Raw genomic sequence first — 24,545 nt, 5'->3', positions numbered from 1 at the left:
AATACAGTTCCACACTCACAAATTATATTTAAACCTAGGAACAATAAAACTTTCACCCAGGTCGATACGATTCTATTCTTAGTCGAAAGTTCAAGGTGTTAAACATCATAAATTAAAAGGCTAATTAATTGATTTCATTAAACTTTATGCCTCGCTTGAGAAAATCATCCTCACTGTTGATGGCCTGTACTCTCTCAAAACTAACACTCAAACTGATCCCTTACTACAACAAGAACAGTAAAGAATAATAAATAAAGACACAAGTATCTTATGTGGAAATCACCTTGCTCAGGGGAGGAAAAACCACGACCTATCTCACAGTATTTCACCAAGATTCCATAATCATCAAGGAGAAACAATGATTACAAACTTATGTAATTCCAAGAATTAAACTCTTAATACATTCCCTCTTACTATGATAACCTAAAATCTTTAACCATTAAGAAACACCTTTGTTTCCTACTAAACTAATCCCCTCAGATTAATTTAGACTTCAAAGCTTATCCATGCTAACTCTAGCTACGAATTGCAGAATGATAAAAATGATTCAAGATGAACACCAAGTTCTTTTATAGATCAGGACTTGGTTTACATAAAATGAGCAAAGAAATAAATCTTAGAAACAATAAACATTGACAATGAAAATCTTGAGTTCCATTGCTATTCCTTCGTCAATATTTCTAGAGAATAAATATTCTGTTTTTTTTGTTGTGAAAGAGATAATTTGAAAAAGCTTGTTTGTGCCCATATTGACTACACATAATACAGGATGACCGTGTCCTTCTGTGAAAAAGCTTGTTTATGCCCATATTGACTACACATAATATAGGATGATCGTGTCCTTCTGTAGAAATTCTGTTGGCCAAATGGCCTGCCACACTGACACATCCCGTGCACTAACAAAAGATAGTTGCTGGCAATGTACTATTTGTAGCTATCACTTTCAGTTTGCATAAAATGATTCTATCATGAGATCAGGTCCCATACCAAATCTCAGTTTGTCAAATAATCAAAACTATAATCTAAAAATTTCCCTTTTTTTGATGATGACAAACTCAACTGCAAAAAGTTTATTAGTCTCACAATCAATACTTCCCTCTTTCACAAATACTTTTCCCTTTCAACAAATACTTCCCCTTTTCAACCAGGTCCCATTCCACATTTGGTTTCCATCAGCATTACAACATATCAAACCAATCAACCCATACACAACCTATACATCCTCTTTTTGACATCATTAAATAGGCAAGAAGTAAACCAAGTTAAAGAACATGCAAGTTATGATAAAATCATAGCCACAGAGATAACTAGAAACTAAGAAAAGCATGAAGTGAGGAATAGAGACAAGTGATCTTAAAAAACATATATTTACAAATATAAGATAAGCATTTCAAAATACTGAAATAAAGTGCAATCAAAAACCAAAATTAAACTACCAGAAGAAGAGGGTAAAAATAGGACTTTAGGACATGAGACATTTAGAAAGAGAGAGGTTTGGGAGTAAGGGATTGAAGGACGAGGGTAAGGAGAGCTTCAACTTCAGCATGATTCTTCACTAATTTGTCCTTTTGGCCTTTACCTTAGCAGTAAGCTGAGCATTTTGGGCCTTTAGAGATGAGAGTTTTTCTGAACCTGGTCCCTCCTAAGATGTTTTCGCCAACTAAGACTTTAATTGAGAAATTTCATTATCCTTCTTTGCCACCAACAAGGACATTACCTCTAGTTCATGCTTCAATTACTCTTGATTATCCTGAAGCTCAGAGACTTGCAATTTACCTTTCTTCCTTCCTCTTCCTTCAACACATTCATACTTCATATGTGTCTTGAGGGATATAACCTTCTTCATTATTCCTTTCACCCCTTTTCCAATGGTTATGTCACTCTCCTTGAAGACTTTTCCTAGCAATACCCATAGCCCATACCATATTTTCCATCTTTGGTAGTCATAATCTTAGCAATGTGTTCCATCATAAGTATTGAAAGATTGACATCATCCATCTTGCTCAGGGATTCCATAAGAATTTAAGGGGTATTGAGGTCCAAGGTAGGAGAATAACAAGATTTGGACTTGGTATGTCGATATTTGGTGATTTTGGTTTGTCGGGTTGAGAGACAAAAGAAATGAGGTTTTGATAGAGGTTTCAAATGAATGTTCATCAACTGGAACTGGAGGATTGACTATTGTGGAAGTGGTTTCTAAAGGAAGTTCAACCAAATGAGGAATTACTTCATCTAAAATCTCAAGGATTTTAGATAAATGTGATTTGACAACGGTCAGAAGAAAAAGGCAGCCAACACGTAGCAGTCATGTCAGTTCTTAAAAGCAATTTAGAATAATATTAAGAATGCAAACCTTGAGTAGGGACCATGTCCCTCTTTGTAGTATGAATGTGACTGCTCAAATCTTCTTGACTTTTCTCCACTTCTGGCTAATCCATTGTGCAGGTATATCTGTAAAAGATACAACATTAAGTTTATTAATAAACATGCATTACCAAAAACCTGGATACCTGCTTCCTGATTATAGTCAAATTAGGGGATTGAAGACTAAGCTTGGTCATTTAATCACTTTTAACATTCCCAGTTTCATACGATTCTTCTCAAATATGTCTTTACTCAGGGGTTTTGTGAAGATATCAGCAATCTAATCCTCAGTCTTGCAAAATTGCATGTAATATTCCTTTTTTCAACATTGTCTCTTAAAAAGTCATGTCTCACACCAATATGCTTGGTCCTCTTGTGATAAACTAGATTCTTTGCCATGTTGAGTGCACTGGTATTGTCACACAATAATGGAATAGTATGAGTAAGCCACCAAAATCCTTGAGTTATTGTTTGATCCTCAACAATTGTGCACAACAAGATGCAACAGCTATATACTCAGCCTCAGCTGTTGAAAGAGCAATTGAATTTTTTTAGTTCCCCATGAGACGAGATGTCCTTAGAAAATAAGCCATTCCTAAGGTGCTCTTTCTATCAACTTGATACCCTGCATAGTCTGCATAGTCTGCATCATATCCCACCAGTTCAAATGAATCTCCCCGAAGGATAGTATAGGACCAGGTCCCATGTTTTCTTCAAGTACCTTAGGATTTTCTTAACAGTCTTGAGATGAGATTGTTTTACCCTTGCTTGAAACCTTGCACACATTCCAACAATGAACATAATATCTGGTCTGCTTGGAGTCAAGTATAACAATGAACCAATGATACCCCTGTATATGGCCTTATTTACTTCGGGACCAGGTTCATCTGCATCTAGTTTGAAATTTGTTCCCATAAAAGTGTTAATAGGCTTTGCATCCTCCATTTGAAATTTCTTCAGAAGCTCTTTGATATATTTTCCTTGATTGATTGAGGTCCCTACTGAAGATTGCTTTATCTGTAAGCCCAGAAAGAAACTTAATTCTCCTATCATACTCATCTCAAATTCATTTCTCATGAGATCGAAGAATTCATCACACATTGATTCTGATGTTGCACCAAAGATGATATCATCCACATATACTTGAATAATGAGCAGGTTCTTTCCTCTTGTATTCAAGAACAATGTGTTATCAATTTTACCTCTCTTAAGCCATTTTCCAACAAGAACTTGGACAACCTCTCATATCATGTTGTTGTATCTATTTCAATGCATAAAAAGCCTTGTCTAACTTAAGGACATGATGAGGCTGATCAACATCTTCAAAACTAGGAGGTTACTTAACATAAACCTCTTTTTTAAAGTAACCATTCAAGAAGGAGCTTTTGACATCCATTTGGTACAACTTGAAACACATGAAGGCTACAAATGCAATGAGAATTCTTATTGCTTCCATCCTTTTTGTATGTGCAAATATCTCATCATAATCAATGCCCTTTTCCTGATTATACCCTTGAATCAGCAATTTGGACTTATTTCTGATAATTGTACCATGTTCATCAAGCTTGTTTCTGAAGATCCACCTGGTCTCTATGGTGGTTCTGTTAGATGGTCAAGGGACCAAATGCCACACCTTACTTCTTTTAAACTGATGCAATTTTTCTTGCATAAAATTAACCCAATCAGCATTCTTCAATGCTTTCTTTACATTTTTAGGTTCAATGGAGGAAATAAATGCTGAGAATGCCACCAGATTTTTCATTCTAGACCTGATTTAAATACCTGAATCTAAAGGATAAATAACATTGTCAAGGGGATGTGAGGATTGATGTTTTCATATTGACCTTCTTACTTCATGATGACTTTCCTTTTCTTCGGCAATTGTGTTACTATCATCAGCATTTTCTGGCTGATCTTCATTACCTTGTTCTAGACTATTAGTCGAACCATACCCTCATAAGGAACACCTGCATCTCTAGGAAAGTCAAGATTATTGTTATCTTGATTTTGATTATCATTAGTTGGTTCTTCATTGATTCCATCTCTCTAAAACTGAAGTAGCTCTTCAACCTCATCTTTATCTTGATTTTTCAATCTCTCAAGTTCACCAGATTCTTCAAAGATCACATGAACTTTCTCTTCAATACGCTGTGTTCTCTTATTGAAAATTTTATATGATTTATTGGATGTAGAGTACCCAATGAACACACCTTCATAACTTCTTGGATCAAACTTTCCAAGATCATCTTAGCCATAGTTAAGAGCAAAGCACTTACACTCAAAAGCCCTTAGATAATTCACCTTGGGATTCCTATTGTTCACCAGCTCATATGGCGTTTTATTAAGAATGGATCTTATAAAGCACCTATTGGTCACATAACATGGAGTATTCACAACCCCTGCCTAGAAATTCTTTGGAAGACCAAAGTCTATCAACATAGTTCTAACAATATCCACCAGGGTTCTGTTCTTATTCTCTACCACACTATTTTGTTGGGGAGTTCTAGGAGTTGTACAGTTGTGATGTATCTGATTTTCAACATAAAAGTTGTCCATCTTAGCATTTTCAAATTCAGTCCCATGGTCCGACCTAATCCCAGCAATCTTATAGTACAGCTTTGTTTGTATCATTTTGGCAAAGATCATAAATACATTATAAGTTTCATCCTTAGTCCTCAAGAATATGGTCCAAGTGAATCTTGAAAAATCATCTACAATCACCAAAATATATTTTTTTCTACCTCTGCTTTGAATTTTAACTGGTCTACATAGATCCATGTGAATCAGTTTCAGAGGTCTTATTGTGCTGACTTGATTCATTTGTTTGAAAGAGGATATGGTCTATTTTCCCTTAACACAAGCTTCACAAATATTTTTATCTATAAACTTTATCTATGACAACCCATGGACCATGTCCCTGGATATAAGCTTGTTGAGTAAAAAAGTACTGACATGGTCAAGCCTCTTATGCCATAGCTATGCATTTTCACTTTGAGCACTGAGACATGTGAGATAATCTTCTTGTATAGTGCTCAAATCTGCCACATAATATTTTTGACTCTTTTAGCAATTACTACCACTTCTTAAGAGGTCAAATTGTAACAATGCAAATTTCTGACAGAAAATCTGACTTTATTTCCCTTGTCACAAACTTGTATATACTCAATAAACTGTATTTCAGCCCATTGACATAATACACATTTTTAATTAAGTGTTCAAGGGTTTTCCAATTCTTCCAATACCAAGAATGTATCCCTTTTTACCATTTTCAAATGAGACACCTCCACCTTGAAGTGCCTTGAGTGAGTGAAACCTTTCAACATTTCCAGTCATGTGCTTTGAGCAGCCACTATCCATGTACCAGTACTGAATGTTGCTTCCTTCACTCACCTGCACATAGATCACTTGTTTAGCTTAGGAAACTTTTTGAGTCTGAGTTCCGAGTAAGCAGATAAGGAGTAACAAATGTGTTTCTTATCCAATAGGGTAGAGCCATTTTCTTCAGATTAGAATTTTTCTTTGATTTTGACTTAGGACCAGGTCCAACTTTCAACAGCTTCTTCTGTTCAGAATACTTTGAAAAACTTTCTTCAACTCTTTTCCAGGCTGGACAATCTCTTTTGAGATGTCCATTTCTACCACAGTTAGTGCATAGTAAATTGTCTGATACAGTAACATATTTACTATGAGGATTATATGGTGGATCTATCTTCACACAACCTAGACCCTTTCCACCATTGTGTCCCTGACAATTTATGTTCTCTAGTATTTTGGAAGAGGTGGTCCATTTGAGGGATTTATTCAATTCTTCATTAATACGAATCAAGCCCCTCTCTAACTGACCATTTCTTTCTAAAGCCATATTCGTCATCAACTTAGCAGATTTTAGCTTACTTTCAAGTTTAAGCTATAATCTACTAGCTCACCTTTTCCCTTAGAGACACAAATGACTTCATTCTTTAATTTCCTTGACATTTCTAAATCTTTAGATTCTAGAAGTGTCATTTTCTTTCCATTTCAAATATTTGAGAAAATAAGGCAATCTTTTCATCTTGAAAGATGTCAAAATTGTCATTCAAAAGGTCACTTTCAGTAGTTAACTTGTTTAGAGAATCAATCAACACTGCAGCTAGGCCTCGCAGTTTTCTAGAAGAATAAGGATTCAGGTTTTGTTTGAAGTCATCAAGAGTTACCTCTTAATCATCTTCACCATCTAACTTTTCCATGAATACAAACATTGAATTGAAGACATCTTCATCATCTTTGATAGCCAGCATAGAAGCATCTTCAGGATGTTCAGATTCCTCTGATTCACTTAAGAATTGCCCCACACAGTTAGATCCTTCTTCACTATCTGATCTGCTGTGGCTCTTCTTTTGAACTTGTCAGGGACCTGGTCCCTCTTCTTATATTTTTCACCTCCGAATTTTGCATAGTCTTTGTACTCTAATTTGTGCATGGGACAATCTCTAATAAAGTGTCCTGGATTGCCACATTTTTTACACAAATTAGTTGCATTTGCCGACCTGCTTGAGTTTCCTTTCTTCATGAATCTTCCTTGCTTTCTTACTATCATCTTGAACCTGTGAGTTAGATATGCCATGTCTTCATCTTCTTCACTATCATCACTTGGAATAGCCTTGAGAGCTAGAGACATCTTTCTTCGTATACTTCTTAGAATAGTCTTGTTGCTTGTTGAGCTCATGATTTTGAAGATTACCAATCAACACATCCATAGTGAGGATTTTTAGATCCTTTATTTTAGTGATAGCATCAACCTTGCTTTCCTAATATTTGGGAAGCACTCTTAAAACCTTTCTGACTTGCTTGCTTGGGTGAATAGGTTCTCCCAAATATCTTAGTTCGTTGTGACGAAGGAGAGCCAGGTATGCATCTCATGAATAGACTTTCCTTCCTTCATAGTTAAATTTTCATATTGTGTGGTCAGCATGTCCACTTTTGACTCCTTCACTTGAGTAGTACCTTCATGAGCAGTCCTCAAACAATTTTAAATTTCTTTTGCTAATTCACATGCAGAAATTCTGTTATATTCATCAGGTTCTATACTACATACAAGCAGTTTCTTTGCTTTATAGTTCTGTTCTACCTTCTTTCTATCAGCTTCATTGTATTCCCTACGTGTCTTGGGAACAAGTCTGGTAATATCACCTTTTTTCACTTCATTCATACGAACATGTGGTCCATCTAGCATAATGTCCCACAGCTCACTATCTTCAGCCATGATGTAGTCATGCATTCTAATCTTCCACCATCCATAAAACATACCATTAAAACGAGGAGGTCAAGTTGTTGATTGTCCTTCTTCCAGATTAGTAGGAGTAACCATTATTACATGATCCTCTCTAGGTGTTAACCTTATAGAGATTCCTTTCTCTGATACCAATTGATGGCCTATAAGCTCTCACAAGTAACACTCGATCTTGTCCCTTACTACATCAAGAATAGTAAAGAATAATAAATAAAGACACGAGTATTTTATGTGAAAACTACCTTGCCCAAGGGAGGCAAAACCACGACCTGTCTCATAGGATTTCAGCAAGATTTCATTATCATCAAAGAGTAACAATGATTACAAATTCATGCAATCTCAAGGATTAAACTCTTAATCCCTTCCCCCTTATTATGATAACATGAAATCTTCAACCACTAAGCAACACCTTTGTTGCCCACTAAACTAATCCCCTCAGAATAATTAGACTTCAAAGCTCATCCTAGCTAACTCTAGCTACGAATTACAGAATGAGAAAAATGATTCAAGATGAACACAAAGTTTCTTTATAGATCAGGACTTGGTTTACATGAAATAAGCAAAGAAATAAAACTTATAAACAGCAAACAATGACAATCTTGAGCTCCATTACTATTCCTTCGTCAATATTTCTTGAGAGTAAATATTCTACCCTTTTTGGTTGTGAAAGAGATAATTTGCAAAAGATTGTTTGTGCCCATATTGGTTAAACATAATATAGGATGACCATGTCTTTTTGGAGAAATTCTATTGGCCAAGAGGCCTGTCACACTGACACATCCCGAGCACTCACAAAAGGTAGTTACTGGCAGTGTATTATTTGTAGCTGTCGCTTTCAGTTTGGACAAAACGATTCTATCATGGAATCAGGTTCCCTACCATATCCAGTTTGTCAAATCATCAAAACTATAATCTAACAACTGTACTTTGAATTAGTGGAGATATACTACCACTACAAGGTGTTAGATTAGTATTCAAAGTGTAAGAGGCTCTGAGTCGTTTGATTGGTGGAATAAGAATAAAAATTTGAGTATAAAATGGACGATTATTTTATCCAGTGTTTCGTTATAAATATGGCTACTAATGAACTTCATGAACACTAAATTATTTGCATGTAATTGTCTACGATTTAGATTTTTGATGGATTTGTTCCAGAAAGTGACTAAATTTTTTATGGATTTATGCTTAGAAAAAATCATTGTGAGACTACACTGGGATATACTGTTGTTGATGCTTAGGAAAATCAGTCATGGGGATGATTACGTAATGGTTGAAGACGAGGGATTTAGGTCTCCTCTCTTCATTAGCTTTAATATTTATTTTTTAAATTGTAAAATAACAACAACATATTCACTGTAATTTCACAGGTGAAATCTAAGAAGGATAGATTATACACAGATCTTATTTCTATCCCAGGAGGTATAGATCCTATGTTTGAAAGACCTTCGACTTGAATAACATTTTTTAAACTGTGATTCTATTAATATTTAACATTTGTTTGGCTAAAGAAGGAAGATGGCACATATTAATTAATGGGAAGTCTAATATGCTTAGTTATTTAACATGAGGATTAAAATTAGAATAAAATAATAACTCAGATACCAAAATTGCTATTTGCCTAAAATGAATATTGGGACTTCATGTTCTGTGGGAGTTTTGGCTCCCAATTCACAATATAACCTAGAAGTCATTGATGACAAATGGGATATTGGCAAAAATACAAATAGCATTTTCTTATATTGAAAGATAGTGTGGTCGGGAGATTAAGAATGAAAATCATGGCATATCAAGATCAGATTGTAGAAGCATACAAACCTAGGTACTTATTTTAAAATTTGGCAAATAGAGTTATCTTATACATATGTTGGTAAAAGGTAATATACACTTGATTAAATAATCGAGATACACAGAAAGTGATCAGAACGCCATGAAGAAAGAGAATGCTATAGCTACAAACATTATCCTAATTGAAGGGATGCCATCTTTTACAGCCCAGTAGTGGCCTAAAACAACAAAAAGAAAAACCAACAAAATAAGGGTCAGACAAAAGTAGTTTGAAGGACCCATAACTTTCACAAATTTATCATTCCAGAAAAGGGGAGAAGATAATGAGGATAGGCAGTTTTGAGCTAGAAATGTTAGCTTCCACAGGGAAAAGCTCATAACAACAAACATGAAGCCAAATTCCCCATCATCCAACCCTTGGTAGGGGCCACATTTTATTGCTTAGAAACACTCACACTTGCTTTAAGAGATAGATTTCTATGATTTTTTCAATGGCTATAATCCAATATCCAAACAGGGTCCAACTCAAGGGGGATAACTCTTTTCAACCACCCAAAATGTATAAGAAATTGTGTACATGAGCAATTTGATTTTGCAGTAGAATTAATTGCCTTATGTGGGATATTTCCTCCCCTTGAACATATCATCAAGCTAACCTACAAAGTTCAATTGTTTTTTTATCAGAATGCCTCAAATGGATTAAAAGGAAGGATAACAAAAATCTTATTGCCAGAGACACATGAAACTCCAATCGCGAAAGCGACATCTTTATCAATGATCCAAATGAAATTACAAACTCCACATATGTAGTGTACAAGTTTAGGAACATCAATGTGCCTAATTTCTATCCTAATCTTGGATTTATTATCCATTTGATGTCGTTTCGACCATTAGCTCCCCTCTCATAACCTAATGGAACAAATTCAGCAGACCACCAGCAACCAAGCAACATTGCCTAAGAAACTTCTTTAGCTGCAGCTACAACAGCCTCTGCTGTAATACCAAATTCTTTATATATCGTTCCAGCAGGAGCACTAGCACCAAACCCGTTGATCCCAATGGCTTTTCCTTTGTCTCCAACATGTTTTTGCCACCCAAATGTTGATCCAGCTTCAATGCTAACTCTAGCTGTAACAGATGCTGGAAGGACACTTTCCTTGTAGTCAGCTGATTGTTCATCATAAAGCTCCCAACAAACAAAGGAAACAACCCTCACTCTCTTTCCTTCTTTCCTTAGTTCATCAGCAGCCTTGACGGCAATTTCTAACTCTGAGCCAGTACCAATCAAAATGATGTCAGGTTTGTTGCCTGAAGAATTGTCTGATACAATGTAGCCACCCTTTGCTGCTCCATCAATAGAAGTTCCAGCAAGTTGTGGCAACTTTTGCCGAGAGAGGGCAAGGATTGATGGTGTCTTCCTCTTGAGGACAGCCACCTTGTATGCTCCTGCTGTCTCATTGCCATCTGCTGGACGGAACATCAGAATGTTGGGCATGGCACGGAAACTTGCCAAGTGCTCAATGGGTTGATGAGTTGGCCCATCTTCTCCTAGACCAATTGAATCGTGAGTCATAACATAAATAACTCCAGCTTCAGACAAGGCTGAAATTCTCATGGCTCCTCTCATATAGTCAGTGAACACAAAGAAGGTAGCACAATAAGGAATCAAGCCAAGGCTATGTAGAGCAATCCCATTACATATGGCTCCCATACCATGTTCACGAACGCCAAACCTTAAATTACGCTCTTCTGGAGTGTTCTTCTGGAAGTCACCAAACATTTTCAAAAGAGTCATGTTTGATGAGGCAAGATCAGCACTACCACCAAGGAAACCAGGTAGAACCTTGGCAAGAGCATTAAGATTTTGTTGTGACAAGTTTCTGGTGGCATCAGCTGGGCTCTCGGGAGTGTAAGTCTGAGATCAAGAAACATACAAGTAAATGGTTTAGATAAATTCGATATTGGAAAAGATACAGAGAAATGATCAGTTTTTAGCAACAATTACTCACAGGAAGAGCTTTCTCCCAGCCAGCAGGTAGTTCACCAGTAATGATGGATTTCAAATCTGCAGCTTCCTCTGGGTACTTCTTCTCATATTCAGCAAACTTAGCATTCCATTCAATTTCAAGGGCAGCACCCTCGGATGTATGACGGCTCCAATGGCTACACATATACCAATATAAGTGACTGCAAATGGTAAAATAAACTAGGAAAAGTAGATGTTATAGTACCTCTTCACATCTTCAGGCACATGGAAAGGCTCATAAGGCCATCCCAGGTTAGTTCTAGTTGCCTCTACTTCCTTTGCTCCAAGTGCACTGCCGTGCACACTGTAAGAGTTTGCCTTGTTAGGAGAGCCAAAACCAATGGTTGTTGTTACCTGTCGGGAGACAAGAACAGTCAAATTCTATATTGTACGAGAAGGCAATGTATGTTAGGTTTTTTGAGGATCAAGAGTATATTGGACCTTGATCATAGTAGGTTTGTCTTTGACAGATTTAGCTTCCTTAATGGCTGCACGAATCTCATCATAACCTGTGTTACCGTTCTTCACCCAGATAACGTGCCATCCTAAAGACTCGAAACGAGCAGAGACATCCTCAGTGAAAGCAATTTCTGTGTCTCCGTCAATGGAGATGTGATTATCGTCATAGAAAGCAATCAGCTTTCCAAGTCCCCAGTGACCAGCAAGGGAACAAGCTTCATTTGAGATACCCTCCATCTGGCAACCATCACCAAGTATAACATATCTGAACAGCCAACAGCCATTGCCAATTAGTCAAACTAGACTATACAAAATGAAAAGAGTCTTGGGAGCAAGAAAACACTCTTACGTGTAGTGGTCAACAATCTCAGCGTCTGGCTTATTGAAACGAGAAGCCAAGTGCTTCTCTGCAACAGCCAAGCCAACAGCATTTGCAATACCTTGCCCTAGAGGACCTAATAACAAATAAACAAAGATCACAATCAGTTATATCTATCGACTCACAAATCAAACTTATGGAAGCTAATGTATAGCACGAAACATATACTAACCAGTAGTGACTTCGACACCAGGTGTCTCAAAGTTCTCAGGGTGACCAGGCATTTTACTACCCCACTGACGAAAACTTTTCAAATCCTCTTCCTAATCAATTAGTAGTACCAAAAAAGATAATCAATGAATATGAAAAAGAGATGACAAGTTCAAATGTCAATAACACTCAAATCATAATTAGACCTGAACAGAGTCATAACCAGCAAGGTGAAGAAGAGCATATTGTAGCATACAACCATGACCAGCAGATAGAACAAATCGATCACGATTAAACCAGTAAGGGTTCTTGGGGTTATACTTCATAACTTCATCATACAATATATGACCCATAGGAGCACATCCCATGGGTAAACCGGGATGACCTGAATTTGCTTTTTCAACAGCATCAATAGCCAAAAATCGAATAGTGTTAACAGATTTCTCAACAAGAGCAGCATCAGTTTTCTCCAAAGTCTCTACAGCTGCCGATGCCCGAACAGGAAGATGTTGTTTAGTGACGGAAGTAGTGGAAGGAAGAACAACACGGCGGTGGGAGGAAGTGAAAGGGGTGGATTTAAGGCCAGAGAAAGTGGGGAATGAGAGAGAAGGAGAAGAAGACGAGCCATGGCGAGGGAGAGAAGGAGAAAAGATAGCTTGAGAGAGAGTGAGAGAAGATGAAGAAGCCATGGCTCTATGTATGTGTGTGTGTTGGTTGAATGAGGAAGATGAGGATGAGAATAGGTACATATAGAATTTGGATGATTTTTTGTGGATGAAATTGAAAATGTGAGCCGTTGGTTAAGAGTAAGGATTACTTGTTTTGCTTATTTTGGCTCCTTATGGGTTGTAGAGAGAGTGACAAATTCAAAATATGTAACTAACTCCTATTTCCTTATTTATGTGAGTTAATAGCTAGTAGTTGTTTGATCATGAATATATTTTTAAAAAATAAAATTTCAAAAATTATGTTTGGCCAATAAAATTTATAATTTGAAAAACATCAAAAAAATTATTTTTTGCTTTTTCATTCCAAATCACTCACAAATATTTAAAAACAATTCAGATTTATATTCAAATTAGAAATAAGGATTTTGAGTAAAGGTGGGAGAGGATTTAGTAGTGGAAAAGATGATTGAGATGGTTTAGACATGTGAAGAGTAAATGCACATATGTTTCACTGAAGAGGTGCGAGAGGTTGGCTATAGTGAGTGTGAGGACAAGCAAAGGTATATGCCAGAAAAGTACTATGGAGAATTTATTAGAAAGGACATGACACAACGTCAGGTTACTAAGAATATGACCTTAGATAGGAGGGTGTGAAGGTCGCATATTAGGTTAGAATGTTTGTATGGTCTTTTATTGCTTCCCGAAGGGGTTAGGCTTAGTGTGTGGTGTCTGTTGTAATAGTAGCTTTATTATTGTAGTGTTTTGTTTCTGCTTTTTACCACTATATGTTTTTATGATGTTTTGGTTATTGCACTATTTTGTTGTTGCTACTATTTTCATAGTAGTTGTTATATTTTCTTCAATGTCCTTTTTTCTTTGCATACTTACAAGTTGGTTAATTTTTATTTTCTTCCTTTTATTTCTACTTATATTCTTTCGTTTTAATTTATTTTATATTTTTACTATTTTAAATTTCTCTTTTATTTTTATTATTCTAATATTTTCTATTAATGTTTTCCATATATATATTTGTATTATTTATATTTTATTTCCTTCTCATTCTCAACCTTTACTTCATGTGATTCCACATAATTTTTTATATTTTTTTCATTAGTCTATTTTTTTTAGTATTCTAATTTTTAAACTAAAGTAGAATTTATTGTTGAATAAGTTTTTAGACTTACTCTTTTCTTATCTTTTAAATCATATTTATGCATGTTATGTTGAAATTTAATATAACAGTATTATGTTAGATTTTTTATTTTTGAATTTAGAACTTATGTTATATTTTCAGTTTCATTTGTTTTAGGAGTATTGACTCGATATTCACATTGCAGGATATTTTTTTAGTTAGACTTTGATATTTATCTTTAAGGCAAGTGTTTCAATAATTTTATGACATTATATTTATAATATTAATCTTTTCGTCAAACATGCATTTCATGATCTTCATAGAAATTTTGTACTTCTAGTTTTTATGATTAATTTAATTAAAATATATTAATCTGAAAAATACAAATCAATTATCTTTTTATAATATTAGTTTAGAACATTTGTTTATTAATTAATATATTTTCAAAAGACAATATATATCTTAAATAGTTAATTTAATATCATGTCTAAAGGTCCTTATTTGTCTAATATAAATTTTTAATTTTAGATAATTAACTTTTACTTTAAAATTTAATATACCCTTATGGTTACACTTGTGCAACCAAACAATACACTATTATATTGTGGCAAACAAACAGATCATTGTAATTACTAGGTTGTGTAATTACCAAATTAGTAATTACTAGATGAGTAATAAACATCCTAGTAATTACACCAATCCAATTACCAGGTAACTTTCCAAACAGACCCTAAGTATATTATTGTTATTGCTGATTCATGGTCAAACACAATTATTCTAATTGTCAAATAATATTTTTCACTTTAAGAACAAAAACTATTTATTTCAAATTGCTCAATTTTCATGATCAAACAGGTCTTAATAACTTCATAAACTATTCACATTTTGCATGTTTTAATATTTTAACTATGAATTATTAACGTTATTTTTTAACTATAAAATTTTCTATCTAAAACCCTCTTTAGTGTTAATGGCACTGAGAATGATTTTAATATGCATGAGATCAAGAAATTAAAGTAAGCCAAAAAGATAAATTCTCTGTGATACTATATATTTATTTTAAAAATTAATTAGTCTTTTTTTAATTTGTTACTTTTTGGTTCTTTGTTTTTTAATTCACTTTTTCGTGTTAAATCTCTACATATTTGATAATAACAGCAAATCAATTGAAAATCGAATTCTTAAAATAATAACATCTAAAGTAAAATTCAACCATAAGTCAATAATATACTTATTCAACAATAATATCATATTAGACCAAATATCAAATATCAATATGTAGGTAATGGTCTCTATGAGTTAAAGATTAGCTGGTCTCATTAATTAAATCACATACATAGATGATGCATATAGTGATATGATCATCGCACAAATTCATTGAATAATTTCTAATGGTTGGAATTATCATAAACTGTTACTGGGATTGAAGAATGTGATGTAAAAGTTTCTTTTGATCTGACATCATCACAAACTAAACAAGTTATCTATTGTTGTTTATCCAAAAGAGGTACGGTCGAATTTGTAGGCAAGGTTTAAAGGAATGTGGATTGAATCGATTGAGTAATGAGATATGTAAGCAAGTAACTTTGTAAATAAGAAAAAAGCTAAGACAAATTGACTGAATTTAATAATATTTAAAGGAATGTGTTGCCTCTGGGTCGACTGCATAACGGCTAGTATCCTTTGATGGCTCATAGTATATATGTCCGAGCCTTAGTCCGATGCCTAAGCTTCTGTTGGTTCTTCTACTTCTTCAAATGGGTCGCCTTCGTGTTGACTTGCTTCCCTTTTGTCATTTCACGCATCATCATCTAACTTATCTGGTCACTTGTCATATCTATGTTAATCCTATACAGATAATCTCCACGTTTTCTGAATTAGACTTTCTTTTGTCTAGTGAATATAAATGATTTGATTTCCTTAATTAACGAATCTCAAATCTCCATTTTTCATTTGAATTAATACTGAACAATCTCAAATTGATTTCTGTAAATTTATGCTTAAATAACAAAATCCATGGAAGCTAAACTTCCATGGAAGAGAGTGTGGAGAGAACTTGATATAGAGAGGAGAGGGAGAAGATATTATTTCATTGAAAACTTGAATACAATAAAGGAGAATCATCTCCTTTTATAGACTATACGGTGTGAACCACGTGCACACTTCTAACTAACTAAATGACAGCTGGAAGTAGTTAGCTACATAACAAACTCCTAACTAATTATAACTAACAACATGATCCTACTAACCTTCAACCTCCTTCTTATATTTACACTTACCTAGTTCTTAATACTCCCCCTCAAGCTTTAGTCTAAGTATATGTTGAAGACTCCAAGCTTGGCTAACAGCATATGATGAGAGGTTGTACCTAGGCCCTTTGTGAGTACGTCAGCTGCCTGTTGTTTGGTGTTCACATAAGTAGGTAATATCAGTCTACTTTTGATTCTTTCCCTTACAAAATGACAGACAATCTCTATATGCTTAGTCCTTTCATGAAATATATGATTATTAGCAATTAGTTTTGCTGCTTTACTGTCACAATGCATCTTCACAGGTGTTTTAATCATCACATTCAGCTCCTTCAATAGTCCAAGTATTTATATTACCTCAGCAACAGCAGCAGTCATGCTCTTGTATTCAGCCTCTGTAGAGCTTCTGCTCACTGTATGTTGCTTCTTGAATTTCCAAGATATAAGAGAATCTCCAAGTTTGATCAGATATCTAGTTACAGATCTTCTAGTGTTGGGACATGCTGCCCAATCTGAGTCACAAAATGCTTCAAGTTCTAGGCTCATTGTGCTGCTTAACAACAGACCTTGACCAGGACAAATTTTAATGTTTCTAACTAGCCTCAAGGTTACTTCCCAGTGTGATAATTTGGGTTGTTGCATGAACTGTGAAAATACTTGGACAACAAAGCTTATATCAGGTCTAGTTATAGATAGATATAGTAATCTTCCAATCAGTCTTTGGTAGCTTGTAATATCTTTGAACATAGGATCATTAGTAACTCTAGTTAGCTACTCATGTTCTACTATGGTGAGCTTAATGTTTGCTTGCAAATGTGTGCTCACTAGCTTTGCACCACTCAAACCAGTGTTTGAAATTAATTCAAGAGCATATTTTCTCCGGTTAAATAGTATACTAGTCTTAGACCTCATGATCTCAATGCCTAGGAAGTACTTGAGGTGACCAAGATCCTTCATTTTGAACTTAATATGCAGAGAGTCCTTTAACTCTTGTATCAACTTGTCACTGTTGCCTGTTAGGAGTAGATCATCCATATAGATGAGAATTACAGCTATGGCTTCGCTATCCTTTTTGTGAAAAAGAAGTGATCATATCAACTTTGTGAGTAACAGTAGAAAATAACACCTCAGTCAACTTCAGATTCTATTGCCTGGAGGCTTGTTTTAGGCCATAGAGAGATTTTATCAGCTTACCCACCTTGTACTTCCCCTGCCTTTGAAAACCTTGAGGCATCTCCATATAGACTTGCACTGTGAGATCACCTTCTAAGAATGCATTATGGACAACCATTTGGTGAAGAGGCCAGTTGTGTGAGGCTGCTACACTGATAACAGTCTTGACTGTGACCATTTTATCCGCAGGGGAAAAGTCTCATGATAATCTAGACCCTCTTGCTAACTATATCCCTTGGCAACTAGTATGGCTTTGTATCTTTCAATTGCACCATTAGCTTGAAGTTTGTCTTGGTATACCCATTTGGAGCCTATAGGCCTTTTACCAGGTGGAAGATCTACTACTATCCGGGTCTTGTTGAGTTCTAGAGCATCTATTTCATCCTCCTTACTCTTAGTAACTTCCAAACATAATGTAACACCCCCTAAAAATGTTGTATATGGTGTTCCAATTTTAGATGAAAATAATACTGCTTCTGTATTTTGGGCATAACTTTTCATATGATGGTCTAAGTTAGGAGATTCAAATTTTTAAATAACCCAACTTCATTACCTACAACTTTTGTGAAGACCATAGCTTAAGATTAAGAGGATAAGTAGTTCAGATAAATTAATCTTTGCAAGACCTGGTGTTGTGACGAAATGGAGTATTTGTAGAAGAAAACTCATATCTTACTGTAGGATACTCTCAATCAGTTTATTCTTAAATGACACGAAAGATGACTTCTAGATCTACAATTTATATGGACATCAAATCCTAATTAGGAAATTATCTTGTTCAAACATAGCTCTTAAAAAGGGTATTCCATAAAAAGAAAATTCATCTCACCAATCATAGAAGATCTAGATCCATTTGACATCACCCATGACATTAATAGTCTTCCATTTGACATCAACACATGACATCACAATCCTCCATTAAATTTTTAATTTTTTTTATAATTATTTTAATTATTGTTAGATCGCTCCTTCACACCTATAAACACCCACCTTATTTTATTATTTTGTTCATCAAGTTTTTTCAAGTAACTCTTCTCTCTATACACTTCTTTACTCATTTTCAAAATATATTTTTAGTTTTTAGTAGTGTGTAAATACTATTCTGGGGATTCATATACTTCAGGTAGTACACAAAATACTCCATCGAGGATAAAAGGCTAGAATTCAAGAGTGTTCATTAAGTCCTTTGATTCCGAGTAAAGCTTCGGATCTAAGGTATGTGGGTAGTGATTCACAGATCCTTTCATCCATGAAGCCTAAATGATTATCAAAGTCTTCTATTTAATTCAAGTATGAAACTTTATGGGTTTTCATATCATGATTCCAAATGCATAGATTATTAAGTATTTCAAGTTTAATTACCTATCTTATATTAGCGTATGTAAGGCTTCAATGAGAGTATTTCTTCCACTCTCATGCCTAAAGTATTTTGATTACATGATAAATTATATTTATTTTCTTTAATATGTACTCTAATGTATGTGGTATTGATTCATGGATCCTTTCATAATAAAGCCCAAATTAATTATCAAAGTTTTTTATTTAATTCAAGTATAAAACTTTATGGATTTTCATATCATTATTCCAAATGCAGAGATTATTAAATATTTAAATTTTAATTACTTATCTTATATTAGCTTATGTTGGCTCTTAAATGCATTGAATTGTTGATATATCAATGGTCCTTATATGAAGGCATGAAGAAGTTTTAAAGTGAATTGGTAGGTTGTTTCAAGTATGTTTTAAATTGGTGCATTCCATTACTCTAATGCCTAAAGTATTTTGATTATATGATTAATTATGTTCTCTCATGCCTAAAGTATTGATTATATGATAAATTATGTTTATTTACCCAATTCTTTTCAAGCTTTACTCTAAGGTATGTAAAGCTTCAATAAGAGTATTCCTTCCACTCTCATTTCTAAAGTATTTTGATTATATGATAAATTATATTTATTTTGTTTAAGCTTTACTCTAAGGTATGTGAGTGTTTATCCATGGATTCTTCCACCCATGTAGTTCAAAATTCTTTCAACTAAATCTCTTGATTTCAAGTAAGATTTTCTTATGGGTAGTTCTTATTTCTACTTAATAGCATGAATCATGGTTAAACAAATGATTACTGGTCTATTTTGATGCAAAATAATTTCATATGTATAAATTGATGGTTTGCAAGTAATTTCTTTATTTATCTCTTTAAAGGTTCTTAAAATTCATGGTGGGTTATTTAAAACATAATTTTTAATTAATGAATATCAAAGTATTTATGCATAATTTTATTTAAATTAATGTTTGAAAGTTGAAGTAATTTTATCCCACCTAGTTTTACTATATTTTTAATGAAGTTTGACTTGAATGTTTTGATTCCAATTAAATATTTATGAAAGGAATGTTTATGATCAAAATGGAGTCTTATGAAATAAAAGAATGATGAAATGCTATGAATAATAAATTCTTTATTCTATAAGGACAATTATTGCATATTTGAATCACTAAAGGTTTTAATGAGCTATTCCACCGAATGTGATGTTTTTAATTCTCAAGCTATATGCTATGACTATTTTGAAGTATTAAACTATTCTGTGGATTGACTTAATACCGAATGGGAATTAACGTGGGATTCGGTAAGGGAATCCTAGCAGCAACCCCTTGTCTCATTAACTATGTGCCAACATAGGAGCCCTTGTAGGCTTAGACTAATGGATCCATGAAAGTTCTTAAAGTTAAAGTTAAAGAAATGAATGAAGTTGACAGAATTTTGCCAGGCAAGTAGTCTCCCTATCCAACGTAGGGGGTTATGTTAGATTTTATGTAATAGATCACATGGTTTTAAATATCGATTATGGTCATCTTCCCACAAAATGAATGTTTTAAAGAATTCCTATATGATTGATTATGCATGTATTACATTATGTTTCATATTACATAAATGTTTTAATGTTTTCTCAATGTTCATGCATGCCTACATACTTAGTACAATCAAAGTACTAACGCATACTCTTTTGCCTACATGATATCACCATGTAGGGACCGGTGTTCCTCCTCGTTCTCCTCCACGTGGCTAGTTGAGATTTTGTTTGGAGGCCATTTTTGGTGAGTTCCCATATTTCGGGAACAATAATCGTTTGTCTCTTTATCTTATGATATGTTGAGACCTCTAGACACTTACTATGGCAATTCATTCTATTTTGATTAAGGGTGAGCTAGGGACTTGTCTTAGCCCCTGATAAATCTAAAAGTTAGAGGTATTGTAGGATATTTGTAAGTTGAAGATTTACTATTATGGTTTTCGCTTATTTTTTTATCATTACCTATAAAAGGCTAAATGAATGCTAAGAGTCTTGTTTGAGGTACTTTTGGGTTCCTCATTCGCCGTGTCACGTCTAGGCCCTAGGCTTGGGTCGTGATAAATTTGGTATCAGAGCCCCAGGTTTTGAATGGTCCTCGGAGTCCAATATACCGCATTGAATAGGGACTTGTTCATGATTGTGAAGCGCGCCACAATTATGAATAAGAGACTATGAGGCATTTAGGAAAGTTTTCCTTCTTTCATTTTCCATGTCGTACGATAGAGCATACTCTAGGTCTTTTCCTACTAATAATTTTTCTTTATGATTTTCAGAAGATGCCTTCAAAAAGAGTTCTAATTCAAAGGTGGATTGATATTAATGAGGGTGGTATTCTTGTTCAAAATAGTTTGAAATCATCATTGGTAGAGATGTAAAAGCAAGGCAAGACATAGGTCCAATCTTAGTTAAATTAAAGAAATTGGTGGTTGATAAGAAGATTGAAGTTCTCTCACAAAGGAGAGATGGAGTACTTAGTTATCAAGGTTGGTTGCATGTTCTAATGTTAATGATATTAGATGAGTCATGATAGATAGAGAGAGAGTAGGTGTTCCGTATCATAATGATGGTGGCATACTTATTATATTTAAGGTTATAGACATGGAAGAAGAGCTAGATGGATCTTGTTGTGTGTAATAGATAGGTAAGAGTATATTGGTGTACCCTTGGTATGAGTTTTGATGTAGAGATGCTAAGTTAGGCATAAAAATTCTTAAGTGATGCTGACTTCAAGGGAGCCATAAAGTGGTTAAAATGATAGAATTGAATGTGTGGTTGTAGATATGTGAGTGATTGTAGTAGGTTATTGATGACTTATTGTTAAGACTTTCAAATGGGTGTATTAGAATGGTTATAGAACTAGGATTGAATGTGATATTGATGGCATGTGGGTGAATGTATGATGTATTGGGTGTTTCTTTATTAGGTCTCGTGGTTTGTTGAATATGGTAGTAAGGGATAGTACTCTTGGAATAGAATTTTGTATAAAGGTATATGTCCCTAAGGCTTTTATTTTTGTAAGGTAGATGATGAACGCGATTTTTAATTAGAGTTAGCCTCGGTTCATCCAGTATTCCATATGTCTATGTTGATGAAGTGTATGTAGGTAATCCAAGTTCCATTATTCCTTTGGAAGTAATGAATGTTGAAGAAAGCTTGACCTATGAGAAGGTTCCGATTGAGATTTTGGACCGACAAGTCAAGAGGTTAAGGAACAAGGAAGTTGCATCCGACAAAGCCCTTGGGAGGGATAGACAAGTAAAAAGTACTACATGTAAAAAGGATATGATGAAGCGAAACACTCATCTTTTTTCCCACTACTAAGGCCTAAGATATTAAGTTGCCCAACGTAGGGGTTATGTTGGATTCCATGTAATAGCTCACATGATTTTAAATATCGATTATGGTCATCTTCCCACAAAATGAATGCTTTAAAGAATTCCAATATGATTGATTATGCATGTGTTGCATTATGTTTCATATTACATAAATGTTTTAATGTTTTCTCAATGTTCATGCATGCCTACATACTTAGTACAATCAAAGTACTAACGCATACTCTTTTGCCTACATGATATCACCATGTAGAAACTGGTGTTCCTTCTCATTCTCCTCCATGTGGCTAGTTGAGATTTTGTTTGGAGGCCATTTTTGGTGAGTTCCCATGTTTTGGGAACAATAATCGTTTGTCTTTTTATCTTATGATATGTTGAGACCTCTAGACACTTACTATGGCAATTCATTCTATTTTGATTAAGGGTGAGCTAGGGACTTGTCTTAGCCCCTGTTAAATCTAAAAGTTAGAGGTATTGTTGGACATTTGTAAGTTGAAGATTTACTATTATGATTTTTTCTTATTTTTTTATCATTACCTATGAAAGGCTAAATGAATGCTAAGAGGCTTGTTTGAAGTATTTTTAGGTTCCTCATTCGTCGTGTCATGTCTAGGCCCTAGGCTTGGATCGTGACACATAATTCCCTATGGGATAAAGGCAGGCAATATGAGCTTGCTTTCGGGGGATTAGGGACAATGTATTCCCTCTTCTAAATGGGAGGTTGCAGTAGTAGACTCAGAGGTGTGTGTAGTGGGTATAGGTGTAGAAATAACTGCATATGGGATGATAGTGGTTTCTACAGCTGTTGTATCTGGAATGTCATGGCCTTCATCATGTTTTGATAATGTATCCTCAATTTCTTGGGTGGTACCATCCTCCACAACTGCTAGAACTGGCACTTCTACGGGAGCATTTTGAAATGCCTGAGTTTGCAGATCAACAACAAGTTTAGCAACTATATCAGAAGTGGTGTTGTTTTCACAATCAGCATATTCTTGCGAGACAAGAGTAAAGAGATCATCCGAGATGTTGGAGGTTGGACCAGATTTGAAGGGAAACTCATGTTCTATGAACCTCACATCTCTACTAACATGAAAAGAGTGAGATTCTAGATCAAGGACTCTGTATTCCTTCTGGGTTTCATCATATCCCATAAACACTCATTTCTTTGATCTAGGGGAAAAATTATCAGACATGGACAAGGTAGAGGTAAAACATAAACAACCAAATACTCTTAGGTGATCCAGTTGTGGTTTAATACCATAGAGGATCTCACGTGGAGATTTTTCTTCCAAGACTACTGTAGGTAGTTTATTTAGTAGATATGTTGTTGCCTTTATACAATGACTCCAATAGGTAATGGGAATGGAAGCTTGAAACATCAAGGCTCTAACAGTGTTTAATAAATGTTTATGCTTAATTTCAACCACCCCATTTTGGTTGGGTGTGTATAGACAGGAAGTTTGATGAACAATACCAAGGGAAACAAATAAATCTCTGCATTTTGAATTCATGAATTTTATTCTATTGTCAGATCTCAATACTTTCACCTTAATACCAAACTGAGTATTCACCATTAACAAGTAATCTTTCAATATAGACTGAACTTCAGTTTTGGACTGAATTAAACATGCCCAAGAATACCTGTTGTAATCATATACTATAGTAATAAAATACTACTTTCTATCATAAGTTGGAGTTTTATAGATACCCTATACATCTACATGAATGAGCTGAAATATAGCTCTAGATTTGTGTAAACTATCAGGAAAACTTGGCCTACTTTGTTTTGCCTGAGGACATATATGACAACATGGATGCTTAGACAAATTAAGACTCAGAGATGGTATATGCTACATAGTTTTGTAGGATGGATGTCCAAGTATCAAGTGCCATAGAGTGGGTAGGTTTTCATATTTATTGCAGCACCTGCTACTGCATTTATTGAGTCCTTCAACACGTATAAACCTTTAGATTCTCTACTAATCACAATCACCTTGCCACTATAAAGGGACTGCAGTATACAGAAATTAGTAAAGAAACTAACACTACATAATAGATCTTTAGTTAGCTTGGCAACTGATAGCAAGTTAAACAAGTACATGCAACACATCTTTAACTGTATAACCTCCAGAATAGTAGAATTTTCTGTGCTTGTTATTTGATCTCTATTTCCTATTGGTAACTGAACAATGCTTGAACCTTGACCA

General features: G+C 34.6%; 2 protein-coding genes across 2 annotated transcripts; both read right to left on the bottom strand.

Annotated features, from left to right (window-relative positions):
• Positions 1-10,124: 10,124 nt before the first annotated feature.
• LOC129876010 (transketolase, chloroplastic) lies at positions 10,125-13,215 on the bottom strand. The gene is made up of 7 exons (XM_055951290.1): positions 12,639-13,215; positions 12,455-12,545; positions 12,253-12,358; positions 11,886-12,168; positions 11,650-11,798; positions 11,428-11,581; positions 10,125-11,333 (listed from the first exon to the last, which is right to left on the bottom strand). The coding sequence occupies exons 1-7, from the start codon at positions 13,179-13,181 to the stop codon at positions 10,374-10,376; spliced, it is 2,286 nt and encodes a 761-aa protein (XP_055807265.1). The 5' UTR covers positions 13,182-13,215; the 3' UTR covers positions 10,125-10,373.
• A 3,614-nt stretch (positions 13,216-16,829) lies between these two features.
• Positions 16,830-17,832, bottom strand: LOC129875758 (uncharacterized mitochondrial protein AtMg00810-like). Its single transcript, XM_055951004.1, has 3 exons — positions 17,676-17,832; positions 17,307-17,494; positions 16,830-17,126 (listed from the first exon to the last, which is right to left on the bottom strand). The coding sequence occupies exons 1-3, from the start codon at positions 17,830-17,832 to the stop codon at positions 16,830-16,832; spliced, it is 642 nt and encodes a 213-aa protein (XP_055806979.1).
• Positions 17,833-24,545: the final 6,713 nt, after the last annotated feature.

The sequence above is a fragment of the Solanum dulcamara genome, chromosome 12 (genome assembly GCF_947179165.1).
Source record: "Solanum dulcamara chromosome 12, daSolDulc1.2, whole genome shotgun sequence".
NCBI lineage: Eukaryota > Viridiplantae > Streptophyta > Magnoliopsida > Solanales > Solanaceae > Solanum > Solanum dulcamara.
This window is presented reverse-complemented; position numbering and strand designations above follow the sequence as displayed.

Bases quoted from the DNA above. Each gene is read 5' to 3' on its own strand.
- LOC129875758 (XM_055951004.1), bottom strand. From the start codon at position 17,832: ATGGTCACAGTCAAGACTGTTATCAGTGTAGCAGCCTCACACAACTGG. The intron at 17,495-17,675 runs GTAAGCTGATAA...TACTCCTAACAG, and splicing joins GCAGGGGAAGTACAAGGTGG to GCAACAGTGACAAGTTGATA. The intron at 17,127-17,306 runs GTGAGCACACAT...GTATTTTCACAG, and splicing joins GTTTGAGTGGTGCAAAGCTA to TTCATGCAACAACCCAAATT.
- LOC129876010 (XM_055951290.1), bottom strand. From the start codon at position 13,181: ATGTACCTATTCTCATCCTCATCTTCCTCATTCAACCAACACACACAC. The intron at 12,169-12,252 runs GTAAGAGTGTTT...TTGGCTGTTCAG, and splicing joins GAGATTGTTGACCACTACAC to ATATGTTATACTTGGTGATG. The intron at 11,334-11,427 runs GTGAGTAATTGT...TCTTGATCTCAG, and splicing joins GCTGGGAGAAAGCTCTTCCT to ACTTACACTCCCGAGAGCCC.